The 24,763-nt window shown below is 32.8% G+C and overlaps 4 protein-coding genes and 1 pseudogene across 6 annotated transcripts; 3 read left to right on the forward strand and 2 right to left on the reverse strand.

The window, feature by feature from the left end:
* The first annotated feature begins 7,069 nt into the window (after nt 1-7,069).
* LOC114367656 lies at nt 7,070-7,885 on the forward strand. The gene has a single exon (XM_028324844.1). It carries the CDS (start codon nt 7,414-7,416, stop codon nt 7,771-7,773), a length of 360 nt encoding a protein of 119 aa, XP_028180645.1. The 5' UTR covers nt 7,070-7,413; the 3' UTR covers nt 7,774-7,885.
* Nucleotides 7,886-9,917: 2,032 nt separating this feature from the next.
* Nucleotides 9,918-11,843, reverse strand: LOC114367664 (annotated as a pseudogene).
* Nucleotides 11,844-12,414: 571 nt separating this feature from the next.
* Nucleotides 12,415-15,795, forward strand: LOC114367673. 3 transcript variants are annotated; one of them, XR_003657257.1, is made up of 7 exons: nt 12,415-12,720; nt 12,885-12,990; nt 13,152-13,196; nt 13,288-13,396; nt 14,106-14,355; nt 15,392-15,696; nt 15,729-15,795. XR_003657257.1 is itself a non-coding variant. In XM_028324867.1 (6 exons), the coding sequence occupies exons 1-6, from the start codon at nt 12,670-12,672 to the stop codon at nt 15,596-15,598; spliced, it is 768 nt and encodes a 255-aa protein (XP_028180668.1). In that variant the 5' UTR covers nt 12,415-12,669; the 3' UTR covers nt 15,599-15,795. The 3 variants fall into 3 exon arrangements, 2 of the variants coding, with proteins under 2 accessions (XP_028180668.1, XP_028180680.1); XM_028324867.1 differs by having other exon boundaries at nt 15,392-15,795; XM_028324879.1 differs by lacking the exons at nt 15,392-15,696; nt 15,729-15,795 and adding an exon at nt 14,455-14,809.
* A 3,526-nt stretch (nt 15,796-19,321) lies between these two features.
* Nucleotides 19,322-20,039, forward strand: LOC114367687. The gene has a single exon (XM_028324888.1). The coding sequence runs from the start codon at nt 19,389-19,391 to the stop codon at nt 19,803-19,805; it is 417 nt and encodes a 138-aa protein (XP_028180689.1). The 5' UTR covers nt 19,322-19,388; the 3' UTR covers nt 19,806-20,039.
* A 1,300-nt stretch (nt 20,040-21,339) lies between these two features.
* Nucleotides 21,340-24,422, reverse strand: LOC114367697 (OBERON-like protein). The gene is made up of 5 exons (XM_028324898.1): nt 24,332-24,422; nt 23,746-24,106; nt 22,489-23,051; nt 22,321-22,387; nt 21,340-22,086 (listed from the first exon to the last, which is right to left on the reverse strand). The coding sequence occupies exons 2-5, from the start codon at nt 24,089-24,091 to the stop codon at nt 21,671-21,673; spliced, it is 1,392 nt and encodes a 463-aa protein (XP_028180699.1). The 5' UTR covers nt 24,092-24,106; nt 24,332-24,422; the 3' UTR covers nt 21,340-21,670.
* Nucleotides 24,423-24,763: the final 341 nt, after the last annotated feature.

A 24,763-nucleotide genomic window follows, 5' to 3' on the forward strand; every position in this document is an offset into this window, starting at 1 on the left:
TTTGTTAGTAGTTGAAATCAATAATTAATTTTTATTTTGTGGGTTTGGTTTACGATTGTGCCGGATCCTCCTACAATTTCCAATCTGCTTAAAGATATTTGCATGAATTAAGTTTCAATGTTTGAGTGTGGGAAGTCACACTTACGTTACAGGAGTTGCTTCTATTAACAGTTCCGTTGCAGGTTGCAACCGGCGTGAGGGTGTTTATTTTTTCTGATAAACTTCTAATTGACTCAAAATCTTAATTTGAATTTCATTACTGTTGAGCTAGAAGCTGACTTAACCCCTTCAAATCAGATTTTTATTTACTATTTTGGTAATGGTTTTATTTTTTTAATTTGCAAATTCAATCTGTTGACGTGATATTTGATTTTTTTTAATCATTACTTATGTTATATACTTATGCATTTAATCACTTATCTTTAATTATTACTTACAAATTTTCAATCTTTTAAAGCTGTCCGAAATTAACCTATTATTTATTGAGTTGGTTTGATTGAAGATTATAAAATAAAAAATGAATAAATCCAAGACAACTCAATTGAAATATTTTAATCAGTTTAGACTTTAGATAATGAATCTTATCAACAGAGAATGGGATGTAAGCTTCTGTCATGGTCCTGCTTTTTAGGTTTGGAAATTCTAGTGCGGATTGGCTTCTGCTGTTTTTGGAGCTAACCATGAAGAATCTCTCCATGTTTGGGTATCTTGCCCATTGCAACTTTTGACCCTCCTGCTTGTGAATTGCATGGGAGTAGTGCATTTTAGACCTGTATGATTTAATTCCATTTGAGTGTCTTTGAGTAAAAAGTTTAAAAAATTGACGTGGATCCCACATATTTACATTTTACTTTAATTAATTCAAATATTTTCTTTTACTTTTATATCTTTTTCATTCCTTTTAACCAAATGGTGTTTTAGTGTTTTTTTTTTTTTTTTTCTGAATCCTTGGTGTTTTGTTTGTTCTTTGTCTTTATATTTCTGATGTAAGAAAAAAAAAGATAATGAGTTTATACGCAACTCCAACAATGACCTTTGAATATTTCAATTTTCATTCAAGAGCCTGCATGGGAGCCTTACCGCGGGGGAGCTGGGCTTTCTCAAATGAGGCCGGCCCAATTATTAAAGCTGGAACTCAACTAGCCTACTCCTAAGTATTTATTGGGCCGATTACTGATTGGTGTGTGGATTAATATAAAATTGTATATATACCATCTAGGTGAAAGAAATTTTCTATCCAACAATAAATTTTAAAAAAGTATTATCAGTTAAAAGTTATAGAATTATGTAATAGTTGTCAAAGCTATACGATATAATTTGATTTGATTTCTCCTTTATATTATATATATATATATATATATATATATATATATATATATATATATATATTAATAAAAAAATATTTGATATGAGATCAAATGATATCGATAAAATATACATCAACTATTACACCATTTAGTAACTTGTATATGACAGAATTTGATGAATAATTCAATTGTTAAATTATAACTATATATTACCTTGAATATTTGTGTTAAATTTTATGAAAATTAAACATCCATAAAAAGACAACAAAATGATTAACATTTTAGTCTATTTTAAAAAGTATATTTTACTTATATGAATGAGGTATCAAATATTTTTTTATTAATATGAAATTTGGTAAAGGTGATCTATATGAAATAAACTTTCAATCTAATGATATATTTTTTTTAAATAAACTTATTCAATTGAAAGTTATTGAATAATATAATAGTTGATGAAAGTTATACACAATACTAACAGACTTATACCTCTTTTTTAGATTGATAATGTTAGCTGTCTACACAACATAAAAATGGACAAAATAACCAATCAACTTTCTTTATTTAATAAATTTAATTTAGGAATCTTAAGAATCATTTGATACTATTGAGGTGTTTGGATACTTTTGAGGCCTTGTGGAGTGACACCTTGTATGTTGTTAGGCTCGTTAATTATTTTCTTCTACATATATGATATATTTTTATAATTAATTATTTTCTATCACATATATTTTTTTTGAGTTACTATGATATTAGTGTGAAATATTCACAAGTTTTATTGATAACTAATCTTTGTCAAAAAATTTAATTGGTCATCTTTAATGAAATATTTTTTCTTAATCATATTTTTTCATCCATAATACTTGAACCCAAAACCTTCTTTAAAAGGATTAAATTTAATATCATTCTAAATAATAATTTTAAAATATATATTTCTAATTAACATGGTCAGATTTTACAACTATTTCTGTATATCATTGACATTAAAGGAGAATATTTTGTACTAAATAGGTAATTTATGAGTAGTATTAAATATATATTTTTAACACAGTTGCACATATTTTTATACCAGTTGTAATCTGTACTAGCCTGTGACTCCCCCCCAAACATTACTAGGACACAACATTTTGTGGTCCCTGCATGGAATTGCCGGACACCTAGCAGACAACATCTTTGGACGGAATGAAAATGATCCTGCGGCATTTCATAAGGAAGGACAATGCTTTACTTCTTCAACTAGATGTTCCAGAATAATAAAGAAAACCAAACTCTCTCCGCCTCAAAAGTCTCGTTTGCATAAGCAAAGAGTTTTGTTCTTATTGGATGGTTCATGCATTGTGTGTCCATTTCCAGCTTTGAACCGAACACATGCATCTCAGTATGTACGAGTGTGATTGTAGTCTTGTAGCGAGAAAAGCTTCGAGATTTCTCTTAACAGCATGAGCTCATATCAGCATTTTGTATATCTATTTGAAAATAAAAATGAACCCGAATTCAAAATTCAGTAAAATTTGATAGTTAATTCCTGCTCAAAGATTATTTTGATGTTTAAATGTACCTAAATGATTGTTTGTTAAGAAGAAAACAAAATGGGAGGAATGAAGTTGATAATGAGCTTAAACGTGATATATGTTCTGTGAAATAAAAAACGCGGTATATGTTATACCTTATCATGCATATTCAGATTAATTTATTTTGCGCTAAGAGAGAGAGAGAGAGATTTTAATCAAAAGCTTCTTAAAAAAATTATCATTGAAACGTACATTAAATAAATTATTAGTCTTTTTTTTCGCTCCATTGTTAAATAATACATATTCGTATATAAAAATAAGGGTTTAAGGCACAAGAAGGAGAATATATATATTCGAGGTGAGAAATAAATTTGCAATGAGGGATTCCACAGTGTCCAGTTATAGAATACAAATCTTCGTGGTGAGAATAGCCGTGAGATAAATACTGGATCTTCACAAGTTCTACACTATTTATTTTGTAATTTTTTGTCTAGATGCTACTTTAAATTCACGTGTCCTATTATGTTCGTAATTTTTACTTAGCTAAAGAGATTTTCCCTGTCAACTGAACTTGATAAACATGCCTAGTTGAGATTACTTAAATCTGAAAATATATGTGATTCCATTAGTCTTTGGTCACCACTCACCAAAGGGTCCTAATTTCCTAAAGGACCTAAACTAATTATTACCTATTTGTTTGGCATTATTGTTGCGAAGTTTAATTACCCTCTCAGCTACGATATGATTCCTCGTATGCATGCCATGAACCAACTAATTAATTTTGATTTTGTGTGATTTAATAAATGATCTAAGCCGTCAAGATCATATCTGATGAAAGCCTGGTAGATCTTAGCCGAGTGGAGAACGACATAAACCATGCTAACGAATAATCTTCTAAAATTTTGGGAAAAAAAAGAGCAAGTAATGAGTAAAATGTTTTTATGACCATCAAACCTAATAAAATTAATTTGCCCAAATCTTAAGGGATAGCTCGATGGTTTCAAACTCTGGGCAGGGCATGCACATGCCATGTTTCATTTCACATATTCAATACGCACCAACTCGATCTGACTTTGAATTGCTTCCCTTTTGTCGTAAAAAAAAAATCAAGGTTTTTGAGTTCGTGGGCAATGACAGACCAATTACGATCTTACACGTGCACCTCCGAATTCGAGAATACCCTCTATATCTATTTGCTTGTGAAAATGAATCAACAACTTAGACCCAACATTGTAGGTGAAAGCAACGTTGAAGGAGGATAACGAGCTTCCCTAAGCCACACACAATATATATAGATTTATAAATTCCAGGAAATTCTAGCAGTACGATCCTCTAATAATTGATTAATTTCAATTAAATGATGTTAGGATACAGTCAATGTCGCGTCACATAAAAGGAGACCCATGAAAGTGAACTAATAAGAAATTGGAGAAATGGTGCAGCATTCTGAAGTGGGGTCCTGCATTATGTTAAGTGGCAAGTTTTGCTAGCGATATTTTTAAATATAAATTGAACGAATATATGTATAGATAGGTCGCTAACTTGCTAGCATTTGCTTAAATTCTTGCATGCTAACAAGGCAAACTTGATTTGCCAAGACAACCAAGCAACGAGGTACATTTGCCATGTGCTGGCTAACTGGCCAAGCAGCACTGCACTTACGTTTTTGACTATAATCACTAAGAGTTTTTGTTCGTTGGACACAGCAAAAGAAAAAATAAAAAAGACATTATTGTTTCCGGGAAAAGAAGAGAAAAAAAAAAAAACAATCAAGAAAAAATTGTTGTATTATTGCAACTTGCAACACCGTAGAAATTTCGGCATTATGTCGTCAATTTATTGTTGTCACATTCATTTGTCAATTAAATTTTTTTAGTTATTTAGTGAATAACAATAATGTTTAGTATCAAATATTAAAGTTGTTGAAATATACAGAAAGTCTCGCGCAAATTGAAAATTAGAGAAATAAAAAGAGATTAAGCAGGAGGTGAATCACTAAGGTCTGTTGGTGATGAGAAGTTTGAATAATTTGTACAAGATTTTAAGTTTAAACTTCATTGTTGTCATTGTTCAAACATACAAAATATATATATTGTGGGTGTTTAAGACAAAGTAGCAATATCAAAATCAATCTAACAACAAGTAAACAATTTTCCTACATTGCAAAACTAGAACCACTCTATAAATTACAACATAATATTAGAGTTCATAGTCTCACGGCCAGTTGATTCCTTCCAGGTTTGGTACGTTGAAAACAAGGGTTCTCTGTTTAAAAAACTGCGAACGGATTTACAAACACAGCGCAGCCCTAGTCATTTGAAAAATTAAGTCCCACAGAAATTGAAATTGAGAGAAGTGAAACAAATATAAATAAGTGATGTAGTAGATGATAAAATAAAAGTGATGTACTAGTTCAAATTGCATTATACATTTTGGATGAAGTATTCATCTGAATTTTGAAGCTTAACTCTACAACAAGACCAACCACTCTCCCTACAATGTTAGAGTTGGATCAGTCTTGTTACTGAAATTCAACATAATTATACTTTTTGTTCCAATGGAGTTATATGAAGTTATAAGGTTAACTTGGTGATTGGAAATGAAAATTTAAGAGTTGAAGGGAGAAAGTGTTGTATTGCAAAACTTATGGTTAGAAAATCACGATGTCATCAACCTGTGAAAATAGGAGAACCTTCAAGAACAAACATATTTTCAGTATCAAATTAGTTTTAATTATCTTCTTTCTGGCTTTCCCCCAAAACTTATCCTTTTGCTTAATGAAAATATATACAAATCCGTTTATCAGCTAAACCAACTATCCCATTCCCCATTCCTTATAGCTCACTAATGAAAATTTATACCCAACTTTCTCTCCTATAAAGCCATATTAACCTTGAATAAGCAGAAGATCAGGGTAATCAAATATTGATACTGACATTGCATAAACATGATTACAACACATTCAATTGATCAACTGAAGTAGGTACAGTTCAGCTAGGGGACATTGCCATCTTGTCAATAAAGCAAGAAGATTTTTCTTAGTTGTGAATGTCACTTTTTCACCCACTATTTTGATATTTGGTTCAAATTAGTCAGTTCGATCGAGAATCGGTCAGGTATCCAGTCCAATACTTCCTAAAAATCGGTGCATTTTTAAATTGGTTCAAAATTGTTAAACCGGTCAAAAACTAATAAAACCCGTAGAGTTAGCCAATTTAATCGATTTTCGTTTAAAACTTAAAAAAAACTTTCAAAATCATGTTGTTTTGATTTTAAAAAAGAGAAATATTATAACTTATTTTTAAGTGAAGTTTACTTTTTATTTTTATCAATTTATGCCCATTATATTATTTTTTGTTCAATAATTACTAGGATATTATATTAAAATACTAAAAAAAATTATTTTATTAAAATTGGTTTGATCGCACTTGAATTATTTATTGACTCTTAAACCAGTATTTTCATCGCTCGACAAGGCATCCGATTATAAGAACATTGTTCTTATCATACTAAATGCACATGATTCTTTACATGACGATTGGTAGGAATATAATTAGTCAGCACTCAAAATTCATAGAATTAATTAAGCTAACTTGACGAAAAAAGACTAGCCTTTGTAGCCATGTGCTTGGAGCTTCTGAGAGTTTTCTTCCTTTATTTCTCAACAATGGAGGGGAGAAAAGAAAGAAGGATTAGACAAACATAGTCAAGTAAAGGGAAGCTAAATACAAAAGCATTCAACTTTTAAACCGAAAGCAAAGGTCAACAAAAAAAGAATAACGAGAGTCATACAACTCATATCCATAGACCATAATCATGCACCATTTAGAAGGTGCTTCTGTGTCTCAGTTGAGTAGAATTGTCATTAGTAAAAAAGAAAGAAAGAAAACGAATCCCTCATACTGATAATCATAAAGTTGTGAAAATGAAATTTGCGTAACATCAGTAGAACTACTGGACAAACTATACCAAAAGCGACGACAAAACAACATGAATAAACATGCCATAAAAGAATTCATCCACACATAGTATAAGCGGCCCCCACCTTCATGTGGTTTTTGGCCCTTGCTTAGTTCAATTTATGAGTCTTGGAGATTGATTAATAACAAGGAATAGGATAGATATTAGATACCAGAATATAGTTAAGTTAATTCATGTGTTTGATTAGATGCTGATGTGTTTGACATTATTAATTGTATATTACATGCAAAGTAGGGCCATAGTAGAGGCCCCTCCGACCACTCTCGTCTTATATTTCCACATCCCCATGTCCCTTAGAACATGGAGGAAATTATGGTAGTCTTCCCTACTTAAATTCCCATTCTCTCTCTCTCTTCCTCATCTCATCTCATCTCATCTCGAACACCATAAAAGCTCTCGTTGAACAACAGACACTTTCTAGTTCTTGAAGCAACAACTCCATCAATCCCAAGTTAGAAACCAAAGCAACATGCCAACATAAAGTAAATAACCAAGACTCGCTCTGTCATCATTGCGCTTGAATCCAACCAAAACAAAACCACTCGTGGCTTCCATTATCGGAAGATTCTCATTCTCCTCCCTATAAGACCTTATCTACACAGCTTGCTAGAATAGATATGGAAATTGAATCGGTCAAGTGTGAGTGCTGTGGCCTCAAAGAGGATTGCACCCAAGAATATATCCGCGATGTGAAGGCTAAGTTTGACAGCAAATGGTTATGTGGTTTGTGCTCAGAAGCAGTGAGAGATGAAGTTAACAGAGCGAAAAGGCCTTTTGCTATGGAGGAAGCTGTGAAGGCTCACATGTCATTCTGTGGGAAGATCAAATCGAATCCCGCAGTAAGAGTCGCTGATGGCATGAGGCAGATGCTAAGGAGAAGGTCAACTGACTTGTCTTCATCGTCAAGCAAGTACAGTGGCAGGTCAAACACCACTTCTCAAGTCACTGATTCCTCCACGTTCCCATTGCACCCATGAAAACAGAGGAGGCTGGAAGTTGGGAACAGGGAAAACCATATAACTCTGTTTTCTTTTCGTTCAAATAAAAGTTTATACTTAGCTTTTTGTGGCTAAGCTTCTCATTTTGTCTTGTACAGAGCGTGCTGTTTCACATGAACCGTCTTTTTCTCCTCTTTTCTCTTTGTTTTCCTTTCTTGGAAGCAGACATCTAGTTTTCAAGAATAACTATTTAATCCCAACTTTATTCTGCATGAGACAGATCAGCAAAAACAAAAACAAAAAAACCATTCTCCTCCAAAACTTCTACTAGTTCACACAATACAACGTTTTCTGCTTAAGATGAAAATAAATAAATTATATATCAATCAAACTATATGACTAATCCCCTTGTTAATTAAAAAAGTTGTTTATCTGTGAGTTATCTGCTACTTTGCTTTCCATGCTTTGTCTTCCTTCTAAGAAAGGGTGCAATCTGCAATAGTAACCTGGGAATGATTCACATGAAAACAAAATTTTGCATCCATTTTTTCTTTCCAAAAGATCTCAAAGAAGCTAACGTACTTTGCAAGTCAAGTGACATTTGATGGTAGGTTTAATGTGCAGTTTTTGAGCACTCTTTTTCATCTCGGTTTTACTAAATAATAATAAGGGACCACACTTTTAGTGCGGCAGGTATTAGATTTCACTCAATAATATTCGATTAAAAAAACTGTATAAAAGTTTGACGTTATCATTTCTTGTCCATAAACATATCTGAGCATTTGATTGATATATTAATAAAGAAACTCCTATAGTCAACTTCTCACCCCGTAATAGTAATACCGAATTAGTTTATGTCACAACTCTCAATTTTCAAACACAAAAATGTGAATTTTAGCAATGCCCTATGGCTATAATGAAGAATGTCATCATCACAACTTGCGTTGAATAATGATAATATGCATTTTTTTTCCTTATTATCTTACTACGTTATGTTATGTGGCTGACCATAGTTTTCTTGAGGTTGAAGCATAGAATCTCCATACAGCTTCGTTCAACCAATAAAAAATCAAGTGGTGAAGGCACTAATTCCATTTGTTGCAGCTAAATATGGTTTATGAATTGTGCTCATGAAGGTACTGAATTAGCATTAACATTTGTCTGAATAATGTAACCATGATTAGCCTACTGCCATTTAGTAGTTGGTGGTGTCGTGCTGAATCGTAGTCCCCACTAGGCAACAGAGCATGCATTCCAACTCTTGGAAGTGCTTTGATTTTCCTTAGGCAACAACTTATAAACTACTGATGTTAATCGAGGCCAGGCCTTCGAATGATATTGGAAACTCCTTTAACATGCACATCTTCTCTCTATTTATGTAAATCATTCATCAGGGTTGACAATTTTTTCTCTTCTTTGTGGTCATGATTTATTTTTTAAATAACTTGCTTCATGAAAAGAAAATCCATAAATAATAGAAAATTTTCAATTCATCTCATTCATCCATGACTATTAAGCATAATTTTGTAGTATTTTTTATAAAATAAATAATTTTACTAACTAAGATCACATTTGAAAATGTCACTGTGGAAGTACTAAATGGCTACAATTGTCGGACATGATATTCACAAATGACCTGTGGGAGCACCACCAAAAGAAATTCCAACTTAAAAACTTCGCATTGATCTTTAATGGAGCCATGTGTGCACAAGTCTCGCTATTTAGTACTTCTGTCACGCCAATTAGCAGCCTGAAGTTATTGTTCTGCCACTAGCATTGACAGAGTCTGAAATATTAATTTAGCCAACCCCATTTGACTATTTTATTCATCTTATCCATGACACCCATTCGGTCAAACCATATATGATCGTTGGGAAAATATATCATTCTCAAATCAAATGGAAAATGAATATTTATAGTGCAACTATAGGCGGAGTGCATAAAGAACTCTGGCAGTTGGATCACGTTTGATGACAACCTAATGGTACGAACAACGGGCATGGCGTCTGTAAAAAACGTGGTCAAATTTTCAATGAACAAAGTATCAACTGCCCAATAAATTTATGAAATTTTCAGCAAAACTAGAAATAATGATCAACTTTATAGTAGTGAAGGGTGAACCTTCACCAAGCTCAAGTACGTGCTGTAGAATCTATATGGCAGGCCCAAAAATAAGGAATTGCTAGTGTCATTCAATTTACCAATAGAAATAATTCACCAATAGTCTCTACAAGAACAAATTCCACCATTAAAATGGTGAAACCAAGTCCTATCTCTCATGACAATCTCTATTCGATACAACTTTGAGACCAATTTCATAAAGGAATGGCAGTCCTCACATATTCTAAGATTTTTAACTATGCGAATGCATGATTCTTTTCTCTCACCAATTAGCCCGTAGCACAGTGCTAATTTCTCACTATGCCAGAGAACTACTTTTTTCTCTTCCTCTTCCAAATCAACCAAGATGCCCAAAGTACTGGGTGTGTAGCCAACCAGCTTCAGTTGACTGACTACCGCATCCAACATTTTGTATATTTCATCTGATTGCTTATGATATCCATCTGCCATCATAAACACATGCACCTCTTTGTTCACTTCAATCTTACTACATGCCTTCTCCTTTGAGATTCCTTTATGTTTCATTAATTTCCTGATCAGCCCAACATCCTCCCACCTTTTTTCTTTGGCATAAATGTTTGACAAAACCACAAGGGCCCCATCATGATCAGGCTCCAACTCAAGAAGTTGTTTGGCAGCAAATTCTCCTAACTCAACCTCACCGTGATTTTGACAAGCAGACATAAGGGATCCCCAAATGATAACATTTGGCGGGAAAGGCATTGTCTCAATAAGCTCCATGGCTTTTCTCAAGTGATTGGCTCTACAATACAGGTCCACCATGCAACCATAGTGCTCACGTTGGGGAGAAATGCCATGCTCATTGATCATGGAGGAAAAGAATTTCTGGCCCTCCTCAACCAAACCTGCATGACTGCAAGCATAGAGGACACCTATAAACGTAACCCCATTGGGCTCAATATTTTGTTCTTTCATCCTATGGAAAAGAGCTATGGCACTGTCAGCATCCCCATGCATGGCAAAAGCATTGATCATACTGGACCAAGATATCACATTTTTTCTCGGCATATTCTCAAATACCTCTCTCGCTTTAACCAAATTTCCACATTTAGCATACATATCAATCAGGCATTGTTGATAGGCAGAGCTCTTCCAAACCCATTTTTATCTGCGTATGTATGAATCCATTTTGCTTGAACAAGTGCACCAACATTAGTACAAGCAGAGATGACACTCAACATCGTGATCTGATCAGGCACTATTATTCGCCGTTGCATTTCATTGAACAATTGAAGAGCCTCCAGAGGCTCATCACTTTCGGCATAACCAGATATCATAGCCCTCCAACACACCAAGTCCTTTTCAACCATTTGGTCAAATATGAAGCGAGCATCTAGGACCATTCCAAGTTTCGCATACCCCGAAAGCATCGCTGTGGAAACAACTATATGTTTGGACGGAAGTTGATCATAGACCTCCCTAGCCAAATCCATAGCACCACAATTTGCATACATGTTAACAAGAGCAGTCTGTAGATGAGAGTCAACACGAAAACCATTATCCATAGTGAACTGATGAATTAATTTGCCATAGCTTAAATTTCCAGCGTGGCCACAAGCAGAAAGCACAGTACAAAGGATAATAGCATCTGGCTCCGTACCAGAAGTCTTCATTTCTTCATAGAGCTTTAAAAGATGGGCATAATGACCATTCTGGGAATAGGCATCGATCATAATATTCCAGGTAACGACATCTCGATGAGACACTTTATCAAACACCAAACGGGCATCCATGATGCGTCCACATGCATCATACATGGCAATCAAGGCAGTCTGAATAAATGGGTCAGCGTGGAAGAAGCCGAACTTGGAAGCGAGGCCGTGAATCTCCAAGCGGAGACTGAAGGCAGAAAGTTTAGAGACGGACTTGAACAATGGGGGGAAGCTGAACCTATCGAGAGGGCGGTGTGGGGCCGCGAGAGAATTGACGGTTGGAGAAACGGGTGGGAGAAGAGGGAGAGGGCGTAGTCAAGGGCTGAAGGAGAAGGGAGAGTGCAACAGCAAAGGAGGGACTTTGAATTCTCCATTTTGGAACCGAGGATTTGAGCATCAACTTGCTTCACGTGCCTCTGTGTTTTGCATCATGCCAACACAGCCTTATCATATAATAAGTAGATAACTTTATCACTTTAAGTATGTTTTTTTTATAAAAAAAATAAAAATTAAACATATGATTATTAATTCGATTTATAACTTATACATGTAAAAAAGCATGTGACCAAGGAATATATCGATTCACACAAAAAAAAGTGTTAAGTAGTTTTTTAATTTTCCCAAAAGTCATACATAAAATGATTTTTAATAATCGAAAATATGAAAGATTTATATTGATAATGTATGAAATTAAACTCAAAATATAATAAAATTTATATTATTTTATGAAATAAAATAAAGTAATAAAAATTGAAATAAAATATTATATAAACATTAATGAAATTTGAATTGTGTTATTTATACAACAATTTATTTTAACCTAACTTTTTTCTATTTATCTCCCTATGAGGCTATTGCATCAATGACATTTTACACTCTTCTTTTTCTATCTACTATTTTTTTCTCTCTTTCTCTTTTTTATTGCAAAATGGGTCTCGTTCAAAAATATAAAAATAAAATTTCTCATTAAACGTATGTGTAGAAAAAAATTAGAATGAAAATTTGTGCTATACATTAAAAAGAAAGTAAAGTCTAAATAAGAAGAAAGTGATGAGAGAGGAAAGGTGTGGCGTGGGTAGATAAAGAGTGTATCTGGATTCTGATCTGAATATATTGGCACGCATAAAAGGGAACGAACGTAATGGCTGCAGCAGCGTTGCTCGAACTTGATCGAGTTCTCAAGTCCAAGAAGGTGCCCTTTTACTCTTTTCTCCCTATTCGCTACTGCTAGGGTTTTTTATTTTCACTGCCATTTCAATTGGAGATAAATGCTTTCACATTTTGAATTAAAACTAACTTGATCATGGAAGGGCGTGTTTTGATATCCGATTTATGACCAAATATCTGCCTTTCTAGGAAATGTTGACGCCTCGGGAAGCAAATATTCTTCTATCGTGGAAATCTAAATCTCTGATGGATCTCGCTGCCGGTGCACTTGGTGGGACCGCAGCTGCAGGGGCTGGTTTGTCATTTCCGTATCCTTAATGAAAGAAGATGCTTTCTTCTTTCTCTTCTAGTTATTGGCTTAACCTGGGAGATTTATATGTATTTTATTTAGTCTACCATAGTTACAGCAGATTATCATCAGTGCGTATGACGATAACCATTATACCTTCATTGCAGCAACTTGGAAACTCAATGGACTATTTCGAATATGCCTTTCAGCAGGTATGAGAAACCACTTGTTGTATCTTTATTCCTACAGCTATACTAAGGCCTTCCTCCCTTAGCCTTGTTTGTTGTCTTATCCATTTTGCAGGATTTGGTACTTACTGTGGACCGTGGATGTTTAATAGATCCTCGTATTCTCATGCAGATCAGATTCTTACAATGGATGGTAGTATATTACAGAAGGAGTTAGCGAATATGTATATTTTCTCCTCTCAGTTGCTCACACTTGTTAAACAGTTTTGGTTTGCACAATAAGTTCCAAGCACTATTCTCTGGTAGTCTTGAGTAGGCTCTAAAACAAATGCTCTGTCATAAGCATAGTAAGTCAACTTAGCTTTGGTTCAATGTGCTGTGTACAATAGGTGGTTGGGGAATTAAAACTACAAAAGTTTTTGCGTGACAAGATCAATGTGAAGTCACTTATTCTGTCTGAATAGAAGTAGAAAGTAGCTTATTAAATAAAGGGATACTGGCAACCTGTTTCACATAAGATCAAATAAAATGTAGGATGCATTTGATAGGAATGATAATGAAGAGTTACTATTGCTTAGTAGAGGAGTATTTAGGGTAATTTGAAAATGGGGTGATTGTTATTTAGAGTTGAGATCTGTTTTGGCAAATTTGTCACAGTAAGCAGTTGAAGTTTTATGCCTCTCACTAAGTGGTTATTTTGCTTCAAAATATGATTATCATCTCTGCAGTTGGAATTATCTTTTTCCCCTTGAAATTATGTATTTGTCCAGTCCAGATTGCTTTGTCACTGACTACATTCCTAATCTGGGAAGAAAAGTTGGGGTGACAAGGGAGAAAAAAGAACTTCATCTCCTGTGGACTCTCCTATCTATACTTATTTTCATACAGTTGAGTTTATTTATTTTACATATTTTAATTGTTGTTAAATGACAGAACGGTGACAAAATACCAGAATGATCCTTTGCTAATGCGGCTTATATCTAAGCATTTGTACTTGGAGAGGATTTTTGATGATTCAACCTCTAATAATCCTACATTAAGATGGAGATACCGGAATTTCTTTAGCGATAATGCAGTCAATGGTCATAGGACACATGATCGTGAATCTAATGATAAATCCCAAGGCAGGTCTGAAAATGTCACCGACAGCAAAAGAACAAATCTTAAGACCAAGCGTACTTTTGTAAGTATTCTTAGACTTTTTCTTTTTTGTTCTTTAATTAAATGAATTAGGTGTTTTGATGGAACTAAAGCAACTAATTACTTACTAATTTAAGGATAGAAGGGCATGGACTGTGTTGGGGGACACCAGGGGCCATTTTGTGCCTTGGCCATCTCAAATGTCTTGGGGAAGGGAGTGTTAAACTTCAGTTGTGCATGCTGAGAAAGTTACTTACATGCCCTCCTTGAGTACTGTGTATTCAAGGAAAAATAAAGTTGATTTAAGTCCAATTTATCATGTTAATGGTTTCAAAATGTCTATCTATGCTTTGTCAATTGTTTTCTTTAAGGAAAAAAAATAGTAGCCTCACTAGCTGTCTCACTAGTAGTAAATGGTCATTACTCCTTACACATGTAGATATCGATCAAACTGGTAGGAAATAAATTGGCAAAACTTGTTTCTGGTTTCAGTTCAACTCGATGCTAGGAAAAGTTTAAGGAGATGCTGAAAATTAAATTATTTCTGAATGAGAATAAAAAAATTGCTGATTTATTATAACTTAAATGGGTGCAGTAGCATAAAACGACCACAGGAAATATATCATTTTCTGCCATATTTTCTCCTATGGTTACTTAGGTAATATTAATAAATTCAATCAATTATGAATTCATATGGTTTCCTTCCCACCGAATTAAGCAAGAAAATATTAGAATATTATTATCACATTCAAACTGAACAAATGAGTAGTTGGTTTAAGTTATACACTTTCGATTCCCTTCAAGGTCTGAAAGTTCAAGCCTTTATAAAGGATATTTATAATCTTAGTTAGACCAAAAGAATATTTGGCAAACGGACGCCGTTTTGAGATAGTAATGTGATCGATAGACATATTTTTGATAAATTTATCAATGAATGGTGATTTCTCTAACTTGATTTCTATATAACAAATTCTTGTGCCTAAAATAAAAGGTTTTATGCCCATATGTCTTATGCGAAATGATCGAATCACAATGTGATTTTCTTTCACACAATTGTTTCCGCACACATTTCATTGCAGAAAAACGCGAGTCCTGATATTATGTCGGAGGGTGACCCTCTTGATTGTCTTTTTGGTTATGCTCCTCCGGTGGAAGAGATCCATCATTCAAATTTCCCAAATAAACCATCAGGAATACATAATCGGGCTCGTAGAAAATCTCACCGTAGGCGTCGGATGCATAATCATGAGGACCTTTCAAACTCTGAGTCTGCAGCAGCTGTTTGACTATCATTTAACATTTGCAGACGTTGATGTTAGGATTATGCAAATTGTGGTTTTCTTAATAACGTAGGATTATGTAAATTGTGGTTTTTTTAATAACGTTCTGATCAATTTCCTTCTTGTCAAACAACATTTCAGAAAAGAACAGTGTTATTATTATGATAAGTACCATTTAATATGCCACATTATTATGCGTCTGACTTTCTCGGGGTTTTTTATGCTTTTCCTGATTCGTTTCATACTTCACCGGTCAGAAAGTGTATGTATTTGCAGACAAAATTAGCTAGCAAGTTGATTTAAAGTTTGTAAGTTGTGAGCTGAAATTTTATAAGCTAATTGATTGAAGTAACTAGTAAATGTATAATTACATAAAATGAAATATTGTATAATCTTCAATATAAATTTTATTTTCTAGTTTGTAGAGAATATCTTTTTGGATAATTATAGTTTTCAATTTTTTGTTAATTTTAGTATTTTTTAAATAATACATATATTTAAGGTAATCCCCAATATATATATATATATATAAAATAAAAGGCAATTAGGAAAGAAGAAAAAAGTGAAGTGTATTAAAATAATAAGGATAAAATAGAAGAAAAAATATAAGTAGGAAGCTCATAAGTTAACTCAGTAACATGTAATTACAATAAATTAGTTAAATATATTAGTTTATGTTATGAATTAAATAGATATTGCACAATGGTATTGAAAGAAAGGAACACCTAGACTAATCAAGAATGTTTAGAGAAGATGAGAAAATGATTGGGAGAGAAGCTTTTTTGTATTTTTACATGTCAATGGTTAGTTACAAGCCTTATAAAGGCTATTACACTTCCGCGATCACATACGAATGAGAAGTAACATTACTATTTCCAAAAAATATAAGGAAAAAAAAACGAATAGTTGTTTAAGGTAAAACCAATTCTAATAGTTTACTATTTTTTGGCAGGAAATATACTAGTTTACTAAACACTTGATCTAACAGGCTTATTAGTCACATTACGTGATAAATTAACATTAAATTAAAATAAAGAAAAATGGGAGGGGGAAGTTAAAAATTAGAGAATAAAATAATATACGTTACTTAGTATAATTTTGCAGATGACTATGAATTATACAGACTTGAATCAATAATACTTTTATCATTTGGAGCCACAAAGTGGTACTCTGTATGTGCGGTTGTTGAGGATAAATGAGTACTTTCATTTTTTGGTGGTCAGGGTAGGATATGCAAGTAAGTGCAATAAAAATCATATTAGTTTCACCTTCAAATTTAACCTACCTCTACCACGACAGTGGTAAAAAACGACTCAAAATTCTTTGATGTCCATTATTGGGTACACATGAAAAAATTTGCGGATTTGCATCATATTAGGTTCACGAGACCCAATCTTATACAAGTCAACTCATGCCTCATTATAATTTGAAAGCCTTTAAGACAAATAAATATATTAATATTAAATACTTAAAAGAATAATAGACCAAAAAACCCAAGACAAGTAAGTTTCTTTTGAAATGCCCAAAAAAATTATAAGAGTAAAGATTATCTCAATCAATATACTCATTAAAATATTAATTTTTTTTGTTTATAATTAAACTGTTAGTTTGCACATTGTGAGTTTGTATAAGAATATAATATAATTATAATAACAAATAATTTTGTTAACACAGAACATTGATATAGATTATCAATATAGAAAATATTAATATAATATATCATATTGTTATATTAATAATATATTAATAAATTAATGTTAAAAATAATTCAAGTTCATATCAACTAACAATAAATTTTTGAAGTTGAGTTAAGCCCAAACTCACAATTCTAATTCTAAGAGTTAATTCTTGTTAAACAAAAATTATACTACTAACAAAGATAATTCTGATATTTTTTATTTGTTAATAAATAATATTTTTTTATAATGTTAATTTCAATCGTGAGTAAAAAGATGGTACTAGCACAGGTTGCAAGGGCAGACCTAGGCATGGAAGAAAACGTCTTCTTTACATTTATCTCTGTGCTTTGTTTTTGGTGAAGTGGAGCCCTTTTTATTTTCTTTTAGTTTCCAGGGAAGGATCATAGCACCTTCCTTATCTGTCTTTAGTCTTTACATATGAAATCTTTATATATAATTCATTTTTCAAATTTTCTGAAAAAATAAAAAGAAGTATTAAATGCTAACAAGTTTTATGTTTCATTAACAGACTAAAAAAACATTTTTATCTTTCAGTAAATTATCTTAACTATTTATTTTAAAGTAAATTTTCAAATATAAATTTTGTTTAATAATTTAATTTTCTTTATTTATCTTAAGACGTGTACTTATTAGACAAATCAATAAAATGTTTTCTTTCATGAAAATATGTTTTCCCAAAATTATAATTAAGGGAGGACAAGAAACGTCAAACTTAAGGAAACCACACAGGAACAAAAATTTGGAATGGTATGCAATGCTTTTCTCTTCTTTATTCATAATTCAAACAAAATCTGTCCGTAACTTTCTTCCTTTGTTAGCTTAGCTCCATCACTTTTTCTTTTTTTAGGGGATATCGGATTTGCCTGTTTTAAAATACAGAAATATGTTTAAAAAATACACGGAATAAATATTCATTTTATAAAACTAAAATTTATAATAAATAAATATTTTTTAATATATAAATTACTATTATAATTTTAAAAATTATATATTGATAATATAAAATAGTTTTATATTGTATCATGCTAGTATGTTTTTATTGTTACAAAAAGTATCTTAAAAATTATATTAATTTTCGTTTTTAATTCATAGATGATGTAAATTTCGTTACACTAATATTATATGGCATTAAATTTTAATTAAAATTCATTATAAATAAAAAATTTATATTTATGATTATATATTACTTTACATTAAATGTACAGTTTCAATATTGAATTTTACAAATATTTTATTTCTTGTTAACGCACTGACGATTTTGATTTGAAATTTTATTTTTTAAGAAAATTATTTATTATAGTTGTTTCTATAAGGTTTTAAAGATAACACATTGTGAAGTAATGTTAAATGCTTCTCTGTTATATTTAATAGGTTAAATTATAATTTTCATTCCTTATTAATTTCTTATATACAAAGATAAAGTTAATTTTTTTATTAAATTTTATAAGAAACATTAGATAACTTTTTAATATATTATTTATCTATGTAGTTAATAACTCTCTTTTTTTTACTTAACGCTATTACTACTAAATATCGATTAAGGTAGTGTTAAAAATATTAAATTTAACATTGATTTTTGTAAATTGACATCTATTTTGAAACAATTTTTTAATCTAAAATATCATATAATTTGAAACGGAGGAGTATATAATATTTATCTTGTGATCCAAGTATTCATATAATTTTTTATAATTATTTTAGAGAGAAAGGGAGTTGTGATTGATAACAATATATACACGTTAAACTCTATTGTTTCATATGATATAAATTTCCATTCTTATAAAAGTAAATATTAATGCCTCAGATAAAGTTTCTCATCCCTTAGTAATATATTATTTTATATTCATATATGAATGAGATATATTATTTTATATATTTGCTTTTATAACCTCAACAACAACGCGTATCGATAAATAAAATACTATAATATTTTAATTAAATTAAAATTATTTTATTAAAAAATTTAACCCTATACATATAAATATTAATATTATTTTCGTTAAATTGAAATTTTGCTCTCTCGTTAATTTATAATTCATGTTTTCACAATCCTCCAATTTAAAAAATTGATAATCTAATCTTGATTGAATCCTCCAATGGCGAGAAAGCGCAAGCCTCTCTGGGGTCTCTCCACCAAGAAGCTCGGAAGACTCCCTCACGTGTTCAGCAGGGTTCTCCAACTCCCCTTCCCCGCCGACACTGACGTTTCCGTCCAGGAAGCTCCCCACTGCTTCCGATTCGTGGCGGAGTCCCCCGCCGCCGGCCAAGTGGAGGCCCACATCGTCGAAATCCACCCCGGGGTCACCAAGGTTGTCGTCAGAGAAACTGGCTCCACCGCCTTGAACGACCTCCACCTTGATGTTTGGAGGATCCGCCTCCCGGAATCCACGCGCCCGGAGCTCGCCACCGCCGTCTTGGCCGCTGGGGAACTGGTCGTCACGGTGCCCAAGACCCAGGATGTCTGGGCTGCTGTACCCTCTTTTTGCAGCATAGCAACTAACTTACACTGTTGAGGGTGTTGTTTCCTGCGTCTTTATCAATGCTAGTATTGGCTAACGTGCGCCTTCTGTTCTTCTATCCTATTCCTTTGTGACTTTCTCAGTTCTTCCATTCTTGTTCTTATTCTCCTTAGAACCTAACCTCCCACAAAAACTTCTCTACGGGGTTCTTTCGATAGGAAATAAAGCCAGAAAAAAATATGGAATTTTTAATTGAAGATAAAAAATATTTTTTATTTTGTTTGGCTATTTTACTCTTTTTTATAACGATATTTCATCTTTTTAATTGCAATCAATTTCAATTATTTTTTTATCTCTATTTTTAAATTAATTTTTAATAGTTTATTTTAAAATTTATGATTAATTAAAATAAATTTATATCAGCATTTAGATTATGTAATATAAATTTAAAATCATTTTATATATTTAAAGATATTTATTATGTATTTTAGACATAATATAATATATATTAAAAATATTTATTTAACAATTTAATTATTCCAAAAATATATTTATCTGATACAATTAACAGACTTAAAATACTAATATCACAAATGTGAAAAAAAAAATATTATGGTGCGTTAAGTGAGAGGAGTTTAATTTTAAATAGATGTAAACTATCATCTTTTTTACATTTCTCTTTAACTTTATTTTATTGCTATTTTTTAGAGAGATAAGTTATTTTATGGTGGAAAGTTATCAAAACCTTGGCGAACAAATGGTAATTTGAGTTTTCTTTATGATTAAGTGTAAATACAAGTTTAAAAACTTAAGAGACACAGGTTGAAGACTCTTGTTTAGCAATTGATTTTGTTTGTTCTTAATGGTTTTATACGACTAAAGTTTACTCATTGCTTAGTTTTAAAAGGATTCAAGAAAAATAAAAGAATGAATTGGATTGAAAATTAGTCAATTGCATGCACTTGTGTTTCGATGTTCTCAATTCCTTTTTTATTTAATTGTTTACATGGGGACAAACAAAGGTCCAAGTTTGGGTTGTGATAAATTCATATTAGATGAATTTATATGCATGATTTTAAAGGAAGATTTGGATAAAAGAAACCAAAAAAATAAAACTTGGGAAAAAACTAGAACCAAAATAGTATTATTTCGAGCATAAGGAAGAAGAGAACTAGAAGAAAACCTAGGAAATAAAAAATTAGATCGATATTGGATAATTTATTTTGGGGGGGGGGGGGGGGGGGGACTACTTTTACAACTGAATTTCAATCCTCAAGGGTTAATGTGACTGCAAAAAAACTAGTAGTTATGCTTTAGAAGACTAGTTCAAGAAAAAAAAATCTAGAAGGAAATCAAGAAAATACAAAATAAAACTATATTTTTTTGGTAAAATACATAATTAAATATAAAAAAAAACATTTTTACAATAAAAACAAGTTAATGAATTTCATGCTTTCAGTACTTCAAGGGTAACTTAAGTGAAAAAAGCTAGCAATTATGCATTAGAAGACTAGCCACAACGGGAGATGAGGACAAGAATTTTCTGGTAGACGGATAAATATGTTATGCAGGGCGTATTTTAAAAAAATTATTTTCAATGCAACAGGGAATTTACTACTGAAAATGAAGCCACTGTACAAAGAGTGTTTGCTGCTCAGTTTTAAAATCCTTATCAAAATGTTTCGAGAGAATATTTTAGTAGCTGACATATTACAGCAGCAAAGACCAGCATTGTGCTTTCTACAACACTGAACTTACTACATCTTGTTTAACAGACCAACTTCATATAGTCCCTCGAGCAAATGTCACTTGATTTTGCTTGGCAAAATATCCATGTGGGCCGCAATGAATAAGGCTAAGAATAGGGAAATCGGTGCAAAAAAAAATCAAATTGTCACAACCTCGAATGATTAGTCAATTCAATCTATCACTTTCAAGCCAAAGTGTTCCTTTACAATATCATTGGATGTCCTGCCAAAACCATTGGCAACCTTTTTCATGATTTCAAATTTTGCCACCTCCCGTCTTATCTGTTTCTTTCTTTCTCTTACAGCACTAGACGAGACATCTGAGGTAGATGAGTTTTGACAAGCCAATTCATACTTCTCACAGTCCAGTTGCTGATACAAATTTTTTAAGTAAGTCTTTTGGTCTTGAAGTGTTTCTTCCGCTACCTTATATTCAAGCTCCTGTGACTTTCTCAGAGCCCGGAGAACCTGATCAACCTCAGACTCAAGTTTTATCGAACGAGGTAGAAAATCATAAGATTCCAACCCTGTCCTAACTTCAAAAGGGTCGTCATAGACCATAACTTCCATCACATCATTGCCGTTATCTGATAAATAAACATTCAATATGTTAAGTTAAATGCACCCAATTAACTGAATGTACAAGATTTGTCAGAAGTCAGAGATGATAAATGGTCACTGTGTTTCTAAGGTCTATCAGAAACCAGACATCTGCAGTTCTGCGACTGCACCTCTAAAAGCATGTAACCAATGCTATGGTATTGGTAGCCGTGGAAAGTAGTTAAATTAGACAAGTACAGATAATAGGAGAGGACATTTACCTGCAGAATGAGCTATAAAACTGTCATCTTCCTTCCAGATATCTTCAAGATTAGTTCCACATTTAAGCTGATATAAACTATCAAATTGGTCATAAGCCTTTACAATATGCAAGAGAAAACAAGCAAGATGATTTTTATTTCTATTACCCTAAAACCATTCAAAAATACCTTTGAGATGGCCAATTCAATACGACACAGCAGCTCCTTTGCAACAGGTTTCTGTGAACCACGCAGGAGACAAGCACCAAGATTCAAAATCTTCTTCCGAATTTCATCATCCAAATCAGCAGCTCTACATGTTTGTAGAAGATTATTAACATGCCAAATCATATCAGTCCGCCCATCACAGCGTCGGCAGTGGTACTGGGCATCTAGCCCAATATTTCCTCCAACTTTGCCAGCCAATAGACATCGAAGAGCGCATTCCATATGAGCAACATGGCCACAGATGCCCCCACCAGAGTTCACTTGGCACTTGATATAATTATAGCCACCATAAGCTGAAGAAACAGTTTTGCAACAAAGAATGCAACAACAATCACGGCAAAACCCAGGTTCAGAACAGCAGATATCACAATGCATGGCTGGTGAATATTTTTCTATTTCTTCTAACACCAGACTTGTGCACTTCTTATTTCTTGCTTTACACTTGACAACATCCCCAGAGTCGGAGTCATAGGCTTCTTGTGCTATCTGTTGAAGTGGTACAGCAGCTATAGGCAACGCATTGCCTGTGATACAGAACAGTATAGGTAGTTAATTAACAATCTGATATCATCTTAATAAGCAAAATAAACATAACAGTCTGGTGCTGCATGCTGAGGGTCACTGAAAAATATGAGAAAAGAAAAACACCATAACAACTAAGATGAAAAATAATGGTTTTAAGAACCAGTTGCAATTGCATCTAGACCGCTAGAAAGCAAAGGTTTTTTATAACTCACCATGACCGTATCGCAATTGCAGCTGCATCACCACAATTTAACACCAATACATTATATTGCATATAATCTCGCACGTCCCTTGTAAGACGTTGGTAGCAAAAATCGTTTAACTATCGCATAAATAAAATTCATATACCTGTACACTATCATGTCAAAAACTTTAATCTTTATTCTTAAGTGTTTTGTAGTCAGATTTCAGCTCCTAATTAAATAAATTATTATCTGTATGCATTCATGACTGCGTGATCACAATTAGAATTACACATATAAACTCAGTTCAGAAAAAACGACAGGGCAATTGAACTCAGCAGGGAGCTTATTACCATGAAATCAACATCGTGAAAAAACGAAACTCACGCATTTTAAAGCAAGAAATGAGAAAACCTCAACCACAAATGAAAATGAAAATGGCGACATGTCCTGGTGTTAAACTAAAAAAGAGAAAAAAAGTCAACATCTGAAAAGAGAGAGGAGAAAGGACCATTGGATCGTAGAGCGGGAATCTTCCAGGAGAAGGAAGCAAAAAAGGCATCAATATCAGCATCAGGAAAATATGTCTTGATGTAACGTTCAACAGCAAGCTTGCTAGCAAAGATGTGTTGTTGCCTGCGGATTGAGCTAGAACTAGAGCCTGAGTCAGCCCCTGACCCTGGGTTCTCTTTCTCCTTTTCCTCTTTCAAGGCACGGATTAGTCGATTCGGCAGATAAAGATACCGATCCTGAAAGTGGGAACGATTTGCGACAATTCTCCGCCCAGTTCTCCATCCCCAAATGTCACCATCTTCCGGCCAATTTTCCGGTGCATATGGAAATCCCTCGCCGGACATTTCCGGTGCCACTGCCTGTAAATTCAGGAATCCATTATTCTCCATCTCCATCTCGAACGCTACTTAGCTAGCTAGGGTTTATGGTTTGATCGAATCAAAACAGTAATAGGATCAGATCAGGTCACAGGCCAAATTATATAACGGACAGCTGAAGTGAAAATAAAAAATTGGGTTTTCGTTAATTGTTTTTATTAGTCAAACATTGTTAATAAAAAAATGTTACAATCAAAAATTACAAACACTTGGGTCCGAAAGTTCCAGAAAACGCTGCCGTGAACGCCTAGAACGGGAGGGATGTGAAACAGGAGTGGGGATATTCTGAGATACAAAATTCTATACCTGCAGCAATCTTAACCTTACATTACATCCAACGGTCCAAATAAGTCAAATTACAATCAGCTCTTTAGTGACTTTTCCCTTATTATCTGTTGTGATGATGGAAAGTATTATTGCAATTTTAAAGAACCAAATTCTACAACAATGATTATCCTAATTCATGAACCATCTTCAAGAACCCCGTGATTGGAAGGAGGACAAATGAAAATTACTATTTACTTGGTAAAAATAATTTTTAAATTTGTGAAAGCCTTTACTGTTATTTCTCTTATTTCTATTCAATCAAATACCATTGTTTTACTTTATTTCTTACATATTTTCACTAATTCATTTTAT

Source organism: Glycine soja, chromosome 1, assembly GCF_004193775.1.
Source record: "Glycine soja cultivar W05 chromosome 1, ASM419377v2, whole genome shotgun sequence".
In the NCBI taxonomy this organism is placed as follows: domain Eukaryota; kingdom Viridiplantae; phylum Streptophyta; class Magnoliopsida; order Fabales; family Fabaceae; genus Glycine; species Glycine soja.

Bases quoted from the DNA above. Each gene is read 5' to 3' on its own strand.
- LOC114367687 (XM_028324888.1), top strand. From the start codon at position 19,389: ATGGCGAGAAAGCGCAAGCCTCTCTGGGGTCTCTCCACCAAGAAGCTC.
- LOC114367673 (XM_028324867.1), top strand. From the start codon at position 12,670: ATGGCTGCAGCAGCGTTGCTCGAACTTGATCGAGTTCTCAAGTCCAAG. The intron at 12,991-13,151 runs GTTTGTCATTTC...CCTTCATTGCAG, and splicing joins GACCGCAGCTGCAGGGGCTG to CAACTTGGAAACTCAATGGA. The intron at 13,197-13,287 runs GTATGAGAAACC...TCCATTTTGCAG, and splicing joins TCGAATATGCCTTTCAGCAG to GATTTGGTACTTACTGTGGA.
- LOC114367656 (XM_028324844.1), top strand. From the start codon at position 7,414: ATGGAAATTGAATCGGTCAAGTGTGAGTGCTGTGGCCTCAAAGAGGAT.
- LOC114367697 (XM_028324898.1), bottom strand. From the start codon at position 24,091: ATGTCCGGCGAGGGATTTCCATATGCACCGGAAAATTGGCCGGAAGAT. The intron at 23,052-23,745 runs GTCCTTTCTCCT...TCTGTATCACAG, and splicing joins TCCCGCTCTACGATCCAATG to GCAATGCGTTGCCTATAGCT. The intron at 22,388-22,488 runs GTATTTTTGAAT...AGTTTATATCAG, and splicing joins TTGAATTGGCCATCTCAAAG to CTTAAATGTGGAACTAATCT.